At 44.0% G+C, this 17,515-nt stretch overlaps 1 protein-coding gene across 1 annotated transcript in view; it reads right to left on the reverse strand.

The window, feature by feature from the left end:
• The window catches only part of OLFML2B (olfactomedin-like 2B), a 58,151-nt gene extending 41,164 nt beyond the window's left edge, over window positions 1–16,987 (reverse strand). Inside the window, exons 1-3 of the mRNA XM_006873419.1 lie at window positions 16,814–16,987; window positions 13,693–13,956; window positions 10,608–10,715 (exon numbers count right to left, since the gene is read on the reverse strand). Of these exons, the coding sequence (XP_006873481.1) occupies window positions 10,608–10,715; window positions 13,693–13,956; window positions 16,814–16,987 (546 nt within the window). The remainder of the gene's footprint in view (window positions 1–10,607; window positions 10,716–13,692; window positions 13,957–16,813) is intronic.
• Window positions 16,988–17,515: the final 528 nt, after the last annotated feature.

A 17,515-nucleotide genomic window follows, 5' to 3' on the forward strand; every position in this document is an offset into this window, starting at 1 on the left:
TTGGAGGCCAGGATGGCCAAACTTCATCTCTCATACTTTGGACATATTGTCAGGAGGACCAGTCGCTGGAGAAGGATATCATATTCAGTAAGGTGGAGGGCCAGAGAAAATAGGAAGACCCCCAGCGAGATGGATCGGCCAAGTGGCAGCATCGATGGACTTAAGCATGGCAACAGTAGTGAGGTTGGCCCTGGATCAGGCACTGTTTCTTTCTGTTGTGTATAAATTCGCTATGAGTTGGTACCGACTCGATGGCACCTAACAACAACAATGGGCAAATAGAATTAACAGATTCAACATTAATGGGCTCAAGCATGGCAACAATTGTGAGGTTGACCCAGGACCATTTTGTTGTACATAGGGTCATTATGAGTTGGGACTGACTCGATGGCACCTAACAACAACATGGGCAAAATATTGGTCAATGTCCAACTATTTCAAAAGGTTTATTATACTCAAGTATTATTATATCACCAATGATATGAAGGAATCAATGATACTGAAGGAAGAAGTCCAAGCTGCACTGAAAGCATTGGTGAAAGACAAGGCTCCAGGAATTGATGGAATGCCAATTGAAATGTTTCAATAAACTGATGCAGCACTGGAGGTATTCACTGATCTATGCCATTTGGAACACAGCTACCTGGCCCACTGATTAGAAGAGTTCTGATTTGTGCTCATTCCAAAGAAAGATGACTCAACAGACTGTAGAAATCATCGAACAATGTCATTAATATCACATGCAAGTAAGTTTTTGCCGAAAATAAAAAATAATTTTAAAAACAGTTGCAGTACTATACATCGATGTGGAGCTGCCAGAAATTTAAGATAGATTCAGAAGAGGAGGTGGAATGAGAGCTATCATTGCTGACATCAGCTGGATCTTGGCTAATAGCAGAGAATACCAGAAAGATGTTTACTTGTGCCTTATTGACTATGCAAAGGCATTTGATATATCATAACAAACTATGGATATAACATTGCAAAGAACGGGTATTCCAGAGCACTTAATTGTTCTTATGTGAAACCTGTACAGGAAAGTATGCACCAGGGCTGTATCATTTCGCCATAATTATTCAATCTGTATGCTGAGCACATAACCTGAGTAGATGGATTACATAAAGCAGAATGTGGCACCGGGATTGGAGGAAGACTCATAAATAACCTGTGATATGCAGATGACACAACCTTGTTTACTTGAAGTGAAGAGGACTTACAATACTTAAAGTTTTCAGAATGAGTCGCACCTCAATGTAAAGAAAACAAAAATCCTTACCACTGGACTGATAAGTAACATCACGATAAATGGAGAAAAGATTAAAGTTGTTAAAGACTACATTTTGCTGAACGAACAATCAACACTCATGAAAACAGCAGTCAAGAAATCAAATGACGTACTGCATAGGCAAATCTGCTGCACAAGACCTCTTTAAAGTGTTCAAGAGCAAAGATGTCAGTTTGAGGACTAAAGTGGACCTGACCCAAACTATGGCATTTGTGATAGTTTCATATGCCTGTGAAAGTTGGGCAATGAATAAGCAAGACAGGAGAAGAATCCATGCATTTGAATTATGGTGTTGGCTAAGAGTATTAAAAGTACCATGGATTACCAGAAGAACAAACAAATCTGCTTTGGAAGAAGTACAGCTGGGATACTCTTTAGAAGACTTCGTAGCTTGTGCTTTGGACATGTTGTTAGGAAGGAACAGTCCCTGGAAAAGGACATCATGATAGGTAAAGTGGAGATTCAGTAAAAAAGAAGACCCCAGATGAGATGGATTGACAGAGTGACAGCAACAATGGGCTTAAATATAACAATAACTGTGAGGATGGGCACAGGCCGAGCAGTGTTTTGTTGCACAATAAATCAGAAACAACTCAATGACAGTGAGTTTTACTTTGGATTATGATATTAATGAAGCAAGAGTAGAGGCAGTTATGTTGATGAGTCAGCACGCAATTTACAGGATTAGGTTGTGTTTTGAGTCAATCTCTTTTGAGATATCAACAGGATTAAGCAAGTGAGCAGAGATCAGAGAGATCCTGTTGCCACCAAGAATGAATAGCAATGAACGGAGTGCATTCTGTCTGTAAACGTCTTAGACCTGAGGGAAAATTGATGCCAAGACGCATGGAGATTTCCAAGGGCACCAAGTCAACAGAGGTTGAAAATAGACAAGGATGTTTTCCCAGAGCTGATAGAAAGGAACCCTTTGCCTAAAGCTGGTGCCCTGAATTCAGACTTCAAACCTCTTAAAGTGTGAGTGTATAAATTTCTGTTAGTTAGAGACATCCACTTGTGGTGTTTCTGTTACAATAGCACTAGATAAGTAAGACAGTAAGTATAGGTGAAGCTGGGGGAGAACTGGTCCTGGGGTGTCAGTATCAGACATGCTGATAGAAAAGGAAGGATGAGGTAAGGTTTGGTGTGGTTGGGACAGAAAGGAAGGCAGGAAGCCTGGTATTCATGGGAAGAGAATGTAGACACACCTAACCTTGGGCCCCAAGTTGTGTATCAGAGAGGTGGTGCCATATCCAAGGGGGTTGCCTGGGAGACTCTGTGGGTATCAGGCCCCACCAGTAGGTGGCTGGATGCACATGACTTCAAGTCTGAGGGCAGAGAATAAGGGAGCTCTTGTGTAACTGAAGTGGGGGTAACTGGTGGGAGGACTTGGCGTTCCTGTCAGTTCATCTGCCCTGCTCCCTCTGAGTGCTCCAGGACACAACTAGGACCAGATGGCCTGGAACAGCCACCCATCAACAGCTGTCCCTAGACCCTGGTAATAAAGATAGACAGGGTGGAGTGGGAGCAGCCGGCGTTCCAGATGACAGGATGGGTAGGCTGAGGCACAATCCCTGACCACAGCTGATGGAAACAGACCTGGGTTCAGAGAGGCCACCAGCTGTGACCTTCAATCACTCACCTCAAACAAACAGCTGTTGCTGGGCTAAGACCTGGGGAACAAAGATGACTTAGACATAGGATGCTCTCCAGGAGTCCACAGCCTGGAAGGAACAGCAGACAAAGACCTAGAAGTCCCAGGCCATTGATAATGAATTTCTATATTAAGATTAATATTAAAATGTCTATATTGCCTTGAAATACGGACACAAAATCCCTCACGTGGCCCATAAGCTGTTCCTAGACAAGCAGATGGAGGACTAACTCTCAGATCTTAAATCCCTTTGCTGTTGTTTTGTTATTAAGTGCTGTCAAGTTGGTTCCGACTCATAGCAACTCTGTATAGGGTTTCCAAGGAGCGGCTGGTGAGTTAGAACTGCCAACCTTGTGGTTCAAACTGACCTTGTGGTCTAATGCTTATCCTACAGTGCCATACCAGGACTCCCAAATCCCTTGGTTGGTTCGTTATATGCCGTGGAGTCGGTTCTGACTCATAACGACCCTGTACAGGGTTTCCAAGGCTGTAAATCTTTACGGGAGCAGAAAGCCTCATCTTTCTCCTGTGGAACAGCTGGTAGTTTCAAACTGCTGACCTGCGGTTTGCAGCCCAATTCGTAACCATCCCTTTAGCCAAGAATAAAACCTTTCCTTCTACAGTGACAAAGAGATTTGAAATATCTATAACTCCAGAATATATTGATTTGTACTCATTAAGATGTAAAACTAATTAAATAATTCTAGAACCGAAATGTGTATCTTAGAACCATGACCCAACCCTTTCCCTTTTCACCAGCAAGGACACAGAGGCCAGGCAGGATGACTGACACACCTTTCCTGGCTGTACCTGAAGGAAAAAAAAAGGATGAAATTCCCGGCAGAAAGCCCTTTGGTGAAAGCAGACTTGATGGGGAGGAGTGAGCACTTGGGGTGTCTTGGGAGTAGAGGGTGAATGGTAGGAGAGTCTGGAAGAGACAGGTTCTTTAACTCAGAGCTATGCCTGCATAGAGAAGGCTACATTTTCCTATTCAACTGTGAAAATGACACACCTACTCCTGAAGTCAGGAATGTGCCTTTGTTCAGACTTTCCAGACCAGAAACACAAAAGATATCAAAGCAATAGGTTTGGAGGAGAAACTCTCAGCATGCCTGTACCAGCATATTCTGGAACGAGGACCATCCCTGGTCTGGTAAATCTCTTATCGACATTAACTTTTACTTGGATGAAACAGTATCAGGAGGAAAGGCTACAGCTGACACACAAGGTTCCCTGGTGTCCCTCTGTGCTCCCGGATGAGGTTTGCATACTCCAGTATACAGGTATGAGCGTGTGCCAAAGGGAAGGCTGACACACACACCAACAAGCGGAAGGGGCAGGACATCAGCAACAGAAATCACACTGCAGGAAACTTGTACGCATGTATTTATTTTAAGAGCGTGGGACATATATCCACACAATTAAAAAGACATATGTTTATACAGTCATAACATATTCAAGTACTTATAAATGTTTATGGGTATCTTGCAGCTGAGTAAGGGTGGGGCATTTCTTCTCAAAGATTTGCATTCTTAAAGCAAATTAAATGCATAAACTGCATTGGGAATGTATTCATCCAACTAAGGTCTCAGTACCAGAAGAGATTATTTAAATGATCTGTTCCTCTGTTTGTCTTAATTTTCTACTTTGGTCATAATTCTTCTCAGGAGGAACATATGGTACCCGATGCCTCTGCTTCTGCTGACTTCAGAATCAATCCATTATCAGGCCTGGGACGCTTACCCGTCTCTTCAGGTCTCTGGGTACACTCAGAGTTCAGGGTCAAAGTCATTTTTTGAACAGAATCAGTACCACAGCCAGGCCGATATACCATAAACAGAGTTTCCCTTTGGAAGCTGAAGACTTTATTTCTAGATGTCTAATTTCCATCTCTACTGGTATCTATGCTCTGTGTACTGTCCCCCACCCAACTCCAGCACACACCCATGCTTTCCTGTACCTGCTTTCTAGAATGGATCAGTCTGGGTCTACCATATGAAATGTTCTGGGACCAATGAACACCTCAGGTGCTACTTTTTCCTGGACCAGTTCTAAAGGACTGTCCATGGGATTTCAAGGTTTCCCTAGGTAGAGAGGCAATTAAATTTTGGGAGATAAGTTCTTGGAACACATTGAACTGACACAGCCTCCAAATTGACAAAAATTAGGAAATCTGACAATAAATACCAAGTGTTGGTAAAGATGTCTGTGGAACAACAGGAATGTTCATGCCCTGCTGGAAGGAAGTGTAAACTTGTTTCTACCACTTTGGAAAACAGTTTAGCAATACTTTCTAAAGGAGTTATGGACTAGGCATTGGGCTGGTAACTTCAACGTCAGTGTTTCAAACCCAACCACTCTTTGGGAGAAAAATGAGGCTTTTTTTTTTTTTTTTAATGTTTTTTTTTGTTTGCTCTCATAAAATTTGAAAGTCTCGGAAACTCTCTATAGGATTGCTATGGGTCCAAATCAACAGGATGGTAATGGGTTTGGCATTTTTTGCTTTTGGTTCTAAAGTTGAAAATAAACATAGCTAGTGACCACATAGTTCTATGTCATTGAGAAATGCATGTATTCATGTGCCAGAGTACAGAGATGTTCATCGGGCTATTAAAAATTATGATGATACTGAAAATAACCCCCAGAACCCATTATTAGTAGAAAAAAAATTAAGTTAAGTGAATAGTCACACAATCGACTACTACACAGCAATAAAATTGAATGAACTACAAGACACAAAAATGACAGGTAAATATTAAAAACAGAAAGTTGGTTGAAATTCCATATATTCTGTAAGAGTCTATATATTTAAAGGTCAAAGACAGGCAAACTTATTGTACTTAGGCATGCATCCTTAGATGGCAAAACTGTAAATAAAGAGCAAAGAAAATGATTAACATAAAAGTTGTTGTTAAGTGCTGTTGAGTTGGTTCCCACTCAGCGATCCTGTATAGGATTTTCAAGGAGTGGCTGGTGAGTTTGAACCACTGACCTTGCAGCTCAACCTGCCCTTGTGGTCTAGTACATTATCCTGTAGTGCCATGGCTAACTTCAGAGGGTGGGTATGAATAGAAAAGAATATATGAGGGACTCTTCGGGTGTTGCTGTTATTCTGTTGCGTTAGCTGGGTGGCGGTTATGTGGATATTTACTTTATAATAATTTGTTTAAGCTGTACACTCATTATTTACGCACTCTTCTATGTACTTATTTTTCACAATTTAAAACACAACTTTAACAAAAATCACTTCACTTAAGCAGAGCTCCTGGAGCTGATTTGACAAGACATGAAACTGAACTGTTCAGATTCCATTTCTCTCACTTTCCTTCATCTTTCATCTGCGAATGGAGTTTCCATTTCTACATCCTTCTGTATATTCTAAGTGGATGTACACACGTGTGCCTGCCTGCTTATACTGCCAAGTACTGATCCTACTTTGGGCAGAATGCCCCTCCAATCTGACCTCCTTTGTCTTGTCTGACCTCCAAGGAACCCCCGCTTTGGGATTCAAGAATATCTAAGGGCCAGGAGCAAACGTTCACGTCCACATCTCCTGAAGCACCAGTTTGGAGAGGCAGTGTTTTTTCCATTTACCTAACATTCTGCCTTTTCAATTACTGAAAACTCCAGACAGTCTGACAGAGTCAGTTGGCACAAACCAGGAGACACATGGCTGGACCTCAAGCTGGGAGACCTTGCTCTGATCTCAAGCTGGGAGACCTTGCCTAGGAGTCTCTGAGCCATCTGAAGACCCTAGCATCATACCAAGCCCCCTGGAGAAGCCACCCCTATCACCTTGGACTGCCTGGTTCGGGAAAACCTTTCACTGAGCTTGCAATTAGATGGGAAACTTTCTCTAACACAACTTTAATCCTATTTAATTGGATTTATGAGACACAGTCATGGTCCTGTCCAGAAACCCTCTTGGAAGAGATACTGTCTTAAGTTCTGGTGAGGAAAATTAATCATGGAAAGGCAGATAGCAACGATTCAAGGGAAATTACAAGGTGATTAGAAAGAGCCCTGGACCAGGCGCCAGGATGCCTGAGCTCAGCCCTACACTTCCTATCACCATGATCTTAGGCAAGTCACCTAACTTCCTTAGGCCTCATACCCTGCCCTGCTCACAGAAACAAGTGGACGAATGTATATGGAATGCTGTAAAAAGAGCAAAATGCTATACAAATACAAGGGATTACTAGTGCTTTCTTTGTTTTTTTACATAAATGTCTGGGTTTTGCTACTAAATGCACCATAGTTTTGGAAGAGATGTAACAAAGATTATTTTTGCAAAATCCCAGTGATTGTGCAACTGCAAGGGTAGTAGTAGTGTACCAAATTCACCCACGTGATTATAATTTGCCACTGGGAGGCCTCAGCTGCTGGACAAGGATGGAGAACTCAACTCATGGTCTCCTCAGGGGCTAAGCACCTGCCCTGGACCTAAGGAGTTTTATATGCTATTTCAGAACTATCTTTTCCAGCACCCTGTAGTCAACAGACAGAATGAGAGTCATGTGGCTGCCAAGGCTGGGTGAAATCAGTAGAGGTAGCTGTCACCCCCTGCTCCTGTAGAAATACAATCCTCTTATAAAGAGTCTTGGCAAGTTTGGCTGTTCTTGGAGGCCAAGGGAAACAGAGGCACTTCTCCAACAAGTGTTGGATCCTGATTTAAATCCTTTTGAACTCATCTGAAAGGATCAGAAGTAGTTTTAAATGTGAGGAGATGTTCCAAGACTACATGAAGTGGCTATGACCCATTGGTATTAGAATGTATTGGCCATTCCTAATCTCATTATTTGGTTGCTGTCACTGGAGAAGGAGACTCAGGTGCCAAGAGCCTGGTTCTCTCAGGGACCTGTCCACAAAGCTGAGTGTCCAGAGCCCTGAGAGCTCTCATCAGACCTTGTAGCCTGAGGTGGCTGTGGCCCTACCAACCATTCCAGAGTCATAGTCAGAAAGCACTTGGTCACACTATTGGTGGCTACAAAAGGAACTGGTACTCACTTATCTAGAACATTTTTAGGAGTGGAAGGAGCATACTGTAACACATTCTCACTGCAATATTTCGTCATCTCTGTCCCAGCTCTCTTGGCAAATCAACTTGGAACTGTTTGCTCCACTCACTCCTTGGTCATAACCCAGGCGTCTTGTTTTAGTTAATGGTTTCAAAGTACTTTCATAATGATTAGCTTATTTTTTAGCCCCTCAGCAGACATCTCTAGATGCTTCAAACAGCAAACATGCTCAGCTGTTAATCAAAAGATTGGCAGTTCAAGTCCACTCAGAGGCACCTTGGAAGAAAGGTCTGGAGATCTTCCCTCCAAAATCAGTCATTAAAAATACTATGAGCACAACTCCACTGATACACCTGAGGTCTTTGTGAGTTAGAATTGATTTGTTAGCTACAGGTTTGTTTGCTTAAACTCCTTAGCAATCCTGCAAAAGTAGGACACCATTTCCACTTTAAATCAAACTCACTGCCACCAAGTCATAGCAACCCCACAGGACACAGCAGAACTGCCCCAAAGGGTTTCCAAGGTTGTAAGGCTTTAAAAGGCTTTATAAAGCAGACTGCCACATCTTTCTCTCAAGGAGTGGTTGGTGTGCTTTGACTGCCGACGTCTCAGTTAGCAGCTGAGCACCTACCTAAACACTGCATCGCCAGGGGTCCTTGATTCTTACTTTACAGGGAAGAAAGTCAGACTCAGAGGTGTGATCTGCCCTAAGCCATTCTCTCCTGACATCTGTTCTAGTACACTTTCTGCCACAAACTAGAAACCCTTAGCCGTTTTTTCACATCTGACATCTACTAATCACAGGTCAGGAATCCTTAGCAACTCCGCATAGACTCCCCAGTGCCCACTTTTTGATATTTACAGTTGTTCTACTATTAAATTTACCAGTTATAGGGGCACTACAGATTAAAGAAATAGGTGTTTACTTGGAGCAGCAGCATTTCGAGTCACTGCTTCACTTATTAGTCTAGGAACTGGATGTCAATCAAAGGAATATACCCAGAAGTTTAGGATAAATGATGGTCATTACTTTTCTGGTGGTTAAATTATTTCTTATCTACATGTTGTCAGGAGGGACCAGTCGCTGGAAAATGATATCATGTTTGGTAAGATGGAGGGAAGGTCAGAGATAAAGAGGAAGACCCCCAGCGAGATGGATTGGAAAAGTGGCATTATCAATGGGCTTAAGCATGGCAACAATTTTGAAGTTGGTGCAGGACCAGGCAGTGTTTCGTTCTGTTGTACATAGGGTCGCTATGAGCCAGTACCGACTCCATGGCACCTAACAGCAACAATATGTTAAAGGGTTACAACAACCAAATGTAATAGCAACATCACTGTTATGTATGTAAGGGAGCCCTGGTAGTGCTGTGGGTTAGGCACCAGGCTACTAATAACAAGGTCAGTGGTTCAAACCCACCAGCTGTTCCACAGGAGAAAGATGAAGCTGTCTGCTCCCAAAAAGATTTACAGTCCTGGAAACCTTAAATAGGGTCACTATGAGTCAGAAGTGACTCGATGGTAGTGGTCTTTGTTTTGGTTTGGTTGTGATGATAACGATTTCTGTGTCCCACTGTAACAATGAAAAAGATGTTGCCAGCTGTTTATTTCTCTGGAACTCAGTCAGAGAATGTGGTATCTCCGTCTATGAAAATTACTTTACTGGTCCAGTATCACCAGGAGGTGATGAGATTTTGTTTTCCAGTAGGTACCATTATTTACTAGTCAGTAAAACTTGCTGACTCGATGGCACTTAACAACAACAACAACAAAACTTGCAAAAGTCAGAAACTGTGTAAGGCAGAAACTTGTTAAAGAAGGAAAACTCTAATTTCATTCACTGAAAGTAGAGACAGAAAAGTGGAAAGATTACACCATGTCAAAGGCAGAAAATTTGCAAGAACCAGATAAGCAAGGCAGTCCTATCAAATTCCAGCTCTCACGGGTTTCACTGTAATAATGTTTATCTCTTCCTACTCCAAAATAGATTTGAAATGCATTTACACCCCCTCCACACACACACACACACACTGACACATATATATTCTGAAGGAATCTCTATTTTAAATTTCAAAAACAGACAAAACTATTATATTTAGGGATATACCTTTAGATAATAAAAATACAAAGAAAAGCAAGGAAGATGATTAACACAAAAGTCAGGATCGTGGCTACCTTAGGGGGACTGGGGGAGGCATTGGAGGAGACAAGGGCTTGTAAGGGGCTCTTAGGGTATTGATAGGACCCTTTCTTGAGCTGGGTAGTGGTTTCATGAGTGTTATATTTTTAGAAATTATTATACTTGTAAAAATTTGTATTTACACACACACATATTAAGGCATGCACCAGAATAGTTCAAAATAAAACCAGCACAAGAAATTAACAACCATATTCCCAAAACTAGAGGTAAGAAGCTTATTATTGAACTTTGGCATTTCATTTAGTGTTGAGTTCCCGATTTACATGTATATTTCATGGATTCCCTTTGTCACCAACAATTTGGTGTGATTTTGTGAATGCCATATATATTTTTTTCTATTCCAAAAAATAGAATGGGTGAAGTCTAACTAGGGTACACTTAACATTGTAGGAAGTTTGGTCTACTTTTAAATCTGACAGTGAAAAAGATATGGAAACCCAAACTCTTCCTTACCTCCTCCAGCTTATCCACTCGCCCTATCAGTTTGGTGGTGACTGAATGCAGTTTCAAGAGATCCAGGCCATAAAAAGCGCCTTCTAGCATGTCCATGATGGTGGAGAGCTATGAAACAAGGCAGAGAGTTAGTCCAGGGCTGGGGCAGAAAGTCCAAAGGGAGAGGAGTTTCCTTTCAGATCTCCATGTTTGAGAGCTTGTCTAGGAAGTCAATTATCAGGAATTGAGAGGTGGCCCCTCAAAAACAGGCATTTATGTGGTGGTGGCGGTGGTTGTCTATTGTTGAATCGATTCCGATTCATAGAGACCCTCATGAGTTTTTTTTTGAAATCATAGGGTTTCCAAAGCTGTAAGTCTTTATGGGGGCAGAAAGGCTCATTTTTCTCCCAAGAAGCGGCTGGTAGGTTTTAATAGAATAATACATCTATTCTTGCATTTTATTCAGCTCAACTCATAGTCCACTATGCTACTAGGGTTGCTTGGCATGTGTGTAGGTGGTCTCAGACGCAAGCACAATGGTGCAGCTGTCTTGTGCGTTCTGTTAATACCTGGCTACGATAATGGCAAACCCCTACAAGAACAAGTGAACTCTGAAGTCTAGACATCATCGCCAAACTGTTTTTCTTGGTGTTATTGTATGCCATCCAGTTGGTTTTGATTCATAGTAACCCCATGTGACAGAGAACAGCTGCCTGATGGGGTATTCCAGGCTCTAATCTTTACAGGAACAGATTCCCAAGTCTTTTCTCCCATGGAGCTGCTGAGGGTGTTAAAAAAAAAACAAACCTTTTGGTTAGCAGTAAGTGCTTAACTATTGTACCACCAGAACTCCTTCAAAATCATTTATACCTCTTGTATCTTTTTCATATTAAATTGTGAACTCTTTGCAAGTATCCCAAGATACCACCTGACCTGTAATAGGAAATTTACAAATATTCAACAAAGTGGCTTATAAACATCAATGTCTGAGGATATGTTTTTTTAAATACTCAACTACATGCTGAAGGCCAGCGGGTTTTCCCTTAGCTAAACTAAAAATAGCTAAACTAACCCTGGGATAAAGAGAGACTCAATGATCCAACTTTGAGGTACAAAGCTGTCACAAAGCACCCAAACTTCCTTTGTTTTTGTTTTTTTTTTTGTTTGTTTTCATTACTGTCCCTCCTTCCAGTACAGAGTCCTTGGGAGGAAGGTTGCTGAGGCTTTGGGAGCATTCAGGACATTTAGAGTATAGGCAAAGAGACTTTCAAAATCTCTGCTCCTCACTCATCTCTGAGCATTACTTCCAGATGAAGACTCTCATTTATGAGAATCTTCCTCACCAGAAAAAGATAGCCAGATTCTGAGTAAGAGTCCAGGTAACTTGGTTAGATTCTACTGTGATGATTTTCTGATTCCTAATGGAAATTTTTGCCAGTGCTATTCCAGAAGCTCCCAAGAGTTCAAGCCTATGCATGAGTGACTATGGTACTTGGTTCAGATACCAGTTTTATAGCAGAGCTGCAGCTCTGAGTGACATGGCCAAGTCCTGAACCTATCACTGTTGAATTACGGTGACTACCAGTCACAGAGTGTGTACCAAGTACCAGAAGCAGCACTGGCACTGACAAGATCATTCATTCATACAACTTGTATTTCTATGGTGTGGTGCTGTAGTCACAAGGTCGGTGGTTCAAATTCACCAGCCACTCCCCAGAAATCCTAAACAGGGTCTCTATGGGTTGGAACCCACTCAACAGCACTTTAACAACAACAACAAGGAGCTCTGGTAGTGTAGTGAATTATAAGTTGGGCTGCTAACTACAAGGTCAGCAGTTCAAAACTATCAGCTGCTTCACAGGAGAAAAATGAGGCCTTCTGCTCTCATAAAGAGTTAGAGCTTCAGAAACCCTATATAGGATTGCTATGAGTTAGAACTAACACCATAGCATACGACCACTACCAAAAACTATATGTTGGGAGTTCTGGTATGTGTCTATAGGATAAGCACTGGACTGCTAACTGCAAGATCAGTGCTACAAACCTACCAATCACTCCTCAGAAACTCTATACAGGGTCGCTATAGTTAGAATCAACTTGACAACACTTAACACCAACTGTCTGTCGAGGAGCCCTGGTGACATGGTGGTTAAGTGCTCACCTGCTGACCGAAAGGTTGTTGGTTTAAATCCACCCCGTAGCTCCAAGGAAGAAAGACCTGGTGATCTGCCCCATATTATAGCCTAGAAAACCGTATGTGGCAGTTCTGTTCTATCACACTGGGCTACTATGAATCGAAACTGACTCAACAGCATCTAACAACAACAACGATGTCAGGCATTGTGCAACAGTTGTCGTCGTGTTGAATCTCAGAACAACTCCACATGGTAGATGTTATTATTCTCACATTTTATTCATGAACACTGAGGTCAAACAGATTAAAAAAACGTAAGCAGGATTACTCAATAAGTGGCCCCATAACAATGATTTGGACCCATGTCGTAGGACTTCAAAAGCAAGCCCATTCCACTACCCCATGCTGCAAGTTAAAGGGCAAAGTGTTGGATTATATAAAGCTCCAAGCCAACCTGGGGCTGCTCCAGGTGAGGCCTGAGATGCCCAGTTGATGCAGTTAACAAGACTGGGCCCAGAGCAGGCCTCAGTCTGCCTGGACCAGGCCAGATCTAGAGCTGAGGACTGAAAGCTCACTCCTTTCTATGTCTCTTGCTTCTGCAGGGTGCATGCTGGGCTGACAGCACACCATGGCAGCTCTTCTCTTGGAGAACACTAAGTTCTTTTGGCTGGCTGGGCCTGGCAGCTGCTCACAAGCCTGGACTCCCTGGCTCCATAAGGAGAAGCAGGCACGCTTTGCTCTCAGCATCCTCCTCAGACTCAGAGCTGCTGAAAATGACCAGTTTGTTAGATCATCTGCCCCGAGTCCACACACAACACTCTAGGTCCCAGGGCTTGGAGTTCATTAAAAGCTAAAATGGGTCTCACCTAGTCAAAGGTTTTATATCCTCCAACAATGGCCCTGCTGGACTCATGGGTCCTGAGCTAAGTGTAAAACTCATCTTACTGATGGCAAAGCCCTATACTGGCCTACCTTTAAGTCCCGGCTGTCTGCTTCCCGTAGCTTCTGTAGCCTGAAGTCTCCCTCACAGGGATTGAGGGCAGATGGGGGCGCAACACAGGCACACTTGCAGGATGAGCCTGAAGTGATGGTCTCCACAGTGTAGAAGTCTTCCTTCCTGGAGGTCCCCTCATTGATCCTCTGGCAGGCGTCACGGCCCAGGGGTCTCACCACACACTTGCACTGACAGTCTGAGCCCTCTGACACGGCCTTGACCTTGTCATAGTCCCCCAGCAACTGGAGAGAGAGAAGGAGGGAGGATTGAGGGTATACAGGTGCTGGGGTTGGTCAGGCTCCTGGAGAAGGTTCTCTCTGAACTCTTGTCAAACGCCCTGCACTGGCCAGAGACCTCAGAAAACTCTGAACCATGGAGCAAATAGGTCATCGCAACACAATTTGCTGACTCTGACGTTCCCTTGAAGGCACTCAGAGTTCAGCTCTCGTGGTTTGTCTTGGAAAGCTGTTCATTTCTCAAGAGACCTTAGCTTTCCACCATTCAAAGGGAAAAAACAGATGAGACCCATCATTCCTCCAATAACCCTTGCCTTCACTAGAATCCAGGTTTAGAGTTATAAAGAAAAAGAAGGAGGGCTGAAGGAGGGATTGGAAAGTTGATATGAAAATTGATGTTCAACTTCTATCCTCATTGGTTCAATCAGTGTTTACTGAGTTCCAACTATGTGCCAGGACTGTGCTAGGTGCTATGAGAGGTAAGCAGATGGCCCAGAGGTACACGCACAACAATCCTGCAAAGTAGACAGTGGTAAGTGTTCAAGGAGGCAGAGGTAAAGTGCAGTGGGAGCTCAAAGGAGCCAAGAGTGGCTCCATGTGGGGAATCAGGGAAGACTTTGTGGAGGAAGGAATATTAGACCTAAGTCTTGAAGGGTGGATTGAATTTGGAGATGTAGGCTGGATGGTCACCCGTCGCTTCTCAGAAACCCTATACAGGGTTGCTATGAGTCAGCACCGACTCAATGGCACTTAACAACAAAATGGATGGAGAAAAGGAGTTGGGAGGATGGAGACTGGCCCAAAGGCATTGTTAAGGTTTACTCAGTGAAAGGTTTGTTTGGCTCCAAAAACAGTTTCTGACCTAAACTTCGGGCCAAATTCAGGAGAACAATCCAGCAGCATGTTCAGTCTTCTACATTGCTAAACATTTCCTTCTGAGATATTCCCCATGCCAGCCTCCCTTCCCAGGGAAGGAAAACATATACCAGCAGGCTAACTGGAGCCCTCCACCCTGGGCACTTGCTGAGGAAAACGCTCCTCTCCAAAAGGCCTTGCATCCCTGTATCTGGGGCTTTTCTAGGCAAAGAGAAGAGTTCCTTCATTTGATTAATGACCCCGCCAGGCAGGCAAGCATTGAGCTGGTTTGAGTGGAAATGTTTCTGAGATGCTGAGGGGAAGGAGGCTTATAGTGTTTTCCTTGCAAAGGTTGAGTTTTTTCTAATACTAATATTTGTTTTAGAGCTGTTGTCAAATACAGAGTGGATCAGTGGAAAAGGAGTTGTAGTTCAGGGAGACTTGATCGGCAGCTCTTTATGGGTTGACAGTAAATCATGGCTGTCAGCTGAAACTCGGCCTAGATTACTTCATAACCTTGCTCAGAGACCCTGGGTGGATTCTTTCCTTTCAATAGTCTCGAGTTTCAGAGAAGCTTTTGTTGATGGTGCTCCAGAGCCCCAATTTGTCTTTTCAATATGGAGGTCAATGAAAGGTTATGAAGGAGACCTGGGGGTAGGATAAGCACTGGACTCCTAACTGCAAGGTCAGCAGTTCACACCCACCAGTTGCTCCTTGGGAGAAAGGTGAGGCTTTCTGCTCTTGTAACCCTAAGAAATAGGGTTTCTATGAGTCAGAATTGACTCCATAGCAGTAGGTTTTTTATTTAGGGAAGTTATGGGTAGGTATAGGACATACATTAGCGTAATTACTAAAATAAGGGGCAGAGATTGTTATTGGTAAGTGCCGTTGAGTAGGTTCCACTCATAGTGACCCTGTATAGGGTTTCCAAGGCTGTAAATCTTTGTACAAGAGTAGCAAGACTCATCTTTCTCCAGAGGAGCAGCTTATGGGCTCGAACCGCTGACTTTTTGGTTTGCAGCCCAGTGCTTATCCTACAGAGCACCTGAAAAAGGTCTGATAAATCCTGAAGTGTAGCTGATCATTCCCTGCACAGGAAGGAGACAAGGCTCAGTCTGAGGGCTAATGGAGATTCAAGCAGATCTATGGGATCCTTTCTTAGCCATTTTTCATTCTTAGAATTTTGGTGACATTCACCACATCATCATGCCTGATCTTAATAGCAGAAAATGAACACTGCAGAGACAACTGCTCCTTGCATTCATGAGACCCAGGCTGAAGATTATCAGAAGCCCTGGCTCTGCCCACCACTGGTTCTCTTTAATGTTCACCGTCCTTATCTTTAGAATGGGTATAAAGGTATCATGAGGATGGAGTCAGATAAAGCAAGTATAGTAGGTACTTTGTAAATTGGCATATCACAGAATCCATCATGATCATCTGACCAGACCAGAGTGGACTTGCATTTGTACTTATCTCTACAACACACAGAGTGTCAAGTCTGGTTGATCAAACCATCTGTTTTGGGGGCACCTCACATTCATCATACCATTAGGGTTCTGTCTTCTGCCCTGTTTTTAGCCTGCTGCCTCACTCTGTGCAGAGACTTATCTCCCATGGGTCACACCATCTGCCTTTTGTTCCACATGCTCTTTTCTCATTCCAATCCTGACAAACAGCCACATAGACAAGAGAGTACTTTTCACAACCATTGAATCACCCTTCTTTCCTCTCAGAGAGCTGTGTGGAGACTTTCCTTCCTTCTTCCCTTTCTCCAGACTCCATAACCTTGAAAATCCCCATGCTTTTGAAAGGAGGACCCATGTTCCTCTGTGTAAGAAAATATTCTGGCAAGTGAAAAGCAACTGTTCTCTCCGTTGGTAATGAACAAATAAAGAGTTGCTCCCCCTCCTCCCTACCTTGTCAAGAAAACCGGCTTTAGTTCGGACCATCTTGGAACCCCTAACACCACCCGAAGCAGAAGAGGGTATGGGAATCAGCATCCTACCTGAGATAAGACGTTTTCCTGGTTGTCTGCTTCGTTTTGCAGAGTCTCATCCTCCGTGGGTGCCACCGTTTGCACGTCTGGGGGCTCGATAGTTCCTGTGGGGCGAGTGCTGGACCCCCAGCCCGGAGCCACAACCAGCGCTAAGTAGAGAACCAGCAACAGAGACTTAGCCATGAGGGACTCAACAAGACAGGGATTGACCCCTTCTAAGGACAGCTAGAGTCCGAGGTCTCGGCAGGAATTGGGGCTAGCAGATGTCTTGGCTGAATCCCGAGAGTGGCTGCTCAGAGCACCTTCCAAAGCTGGGTGCGAATGAGCGTGGCAGGAGGGTTCGCCACAGAGACCCTGGGCATCTCCTGCCCGACGATAGCAGCAATCAATAGTGCAGTCTCAGTGGAGAGCCTGGGCGCAGGGCAAGATGAGATGAAGGCAAGCGAGGGCTCAGGTGGCAGTGGCCCGGGCGGAGGCGGCAGTGTGCGCCGGGCCGGGCGACAGGGAGCCTGGGGACGCACCGGCACTGGGCGTGGGGCGCTGGACCGGCGGCGGTGGCTGGACAGGGGTGCAGCGAGCGCTCGCTTGTAGGGAGGGGCGGAGCCTCTATTGTGCCGGGGCTGCGGAGATGCAGCCAGTGACGGCGCGGAGGAGGAGGACCGGGAAGCGCTCGGGCTCCGGTAGCGTTGGCGGGCGCCGGGCCCACCCCGC

The sequence above is a fragment of the Chrysochloris asiatica genome, unplaced genomic scaffold, assembly GCF_000296735.1.
Source record: "Chrysochloris asiatica unplaced genomic scaffold, ChrAsi1.0 scaffold00241, whole genome shotgun sequence".
NCBI lineage: Eukaryota > Metazoa > Chordata > Mammalia > Afrosoricida > Chrysochloridae > Chrysochloris > Chrysochloris asiatica.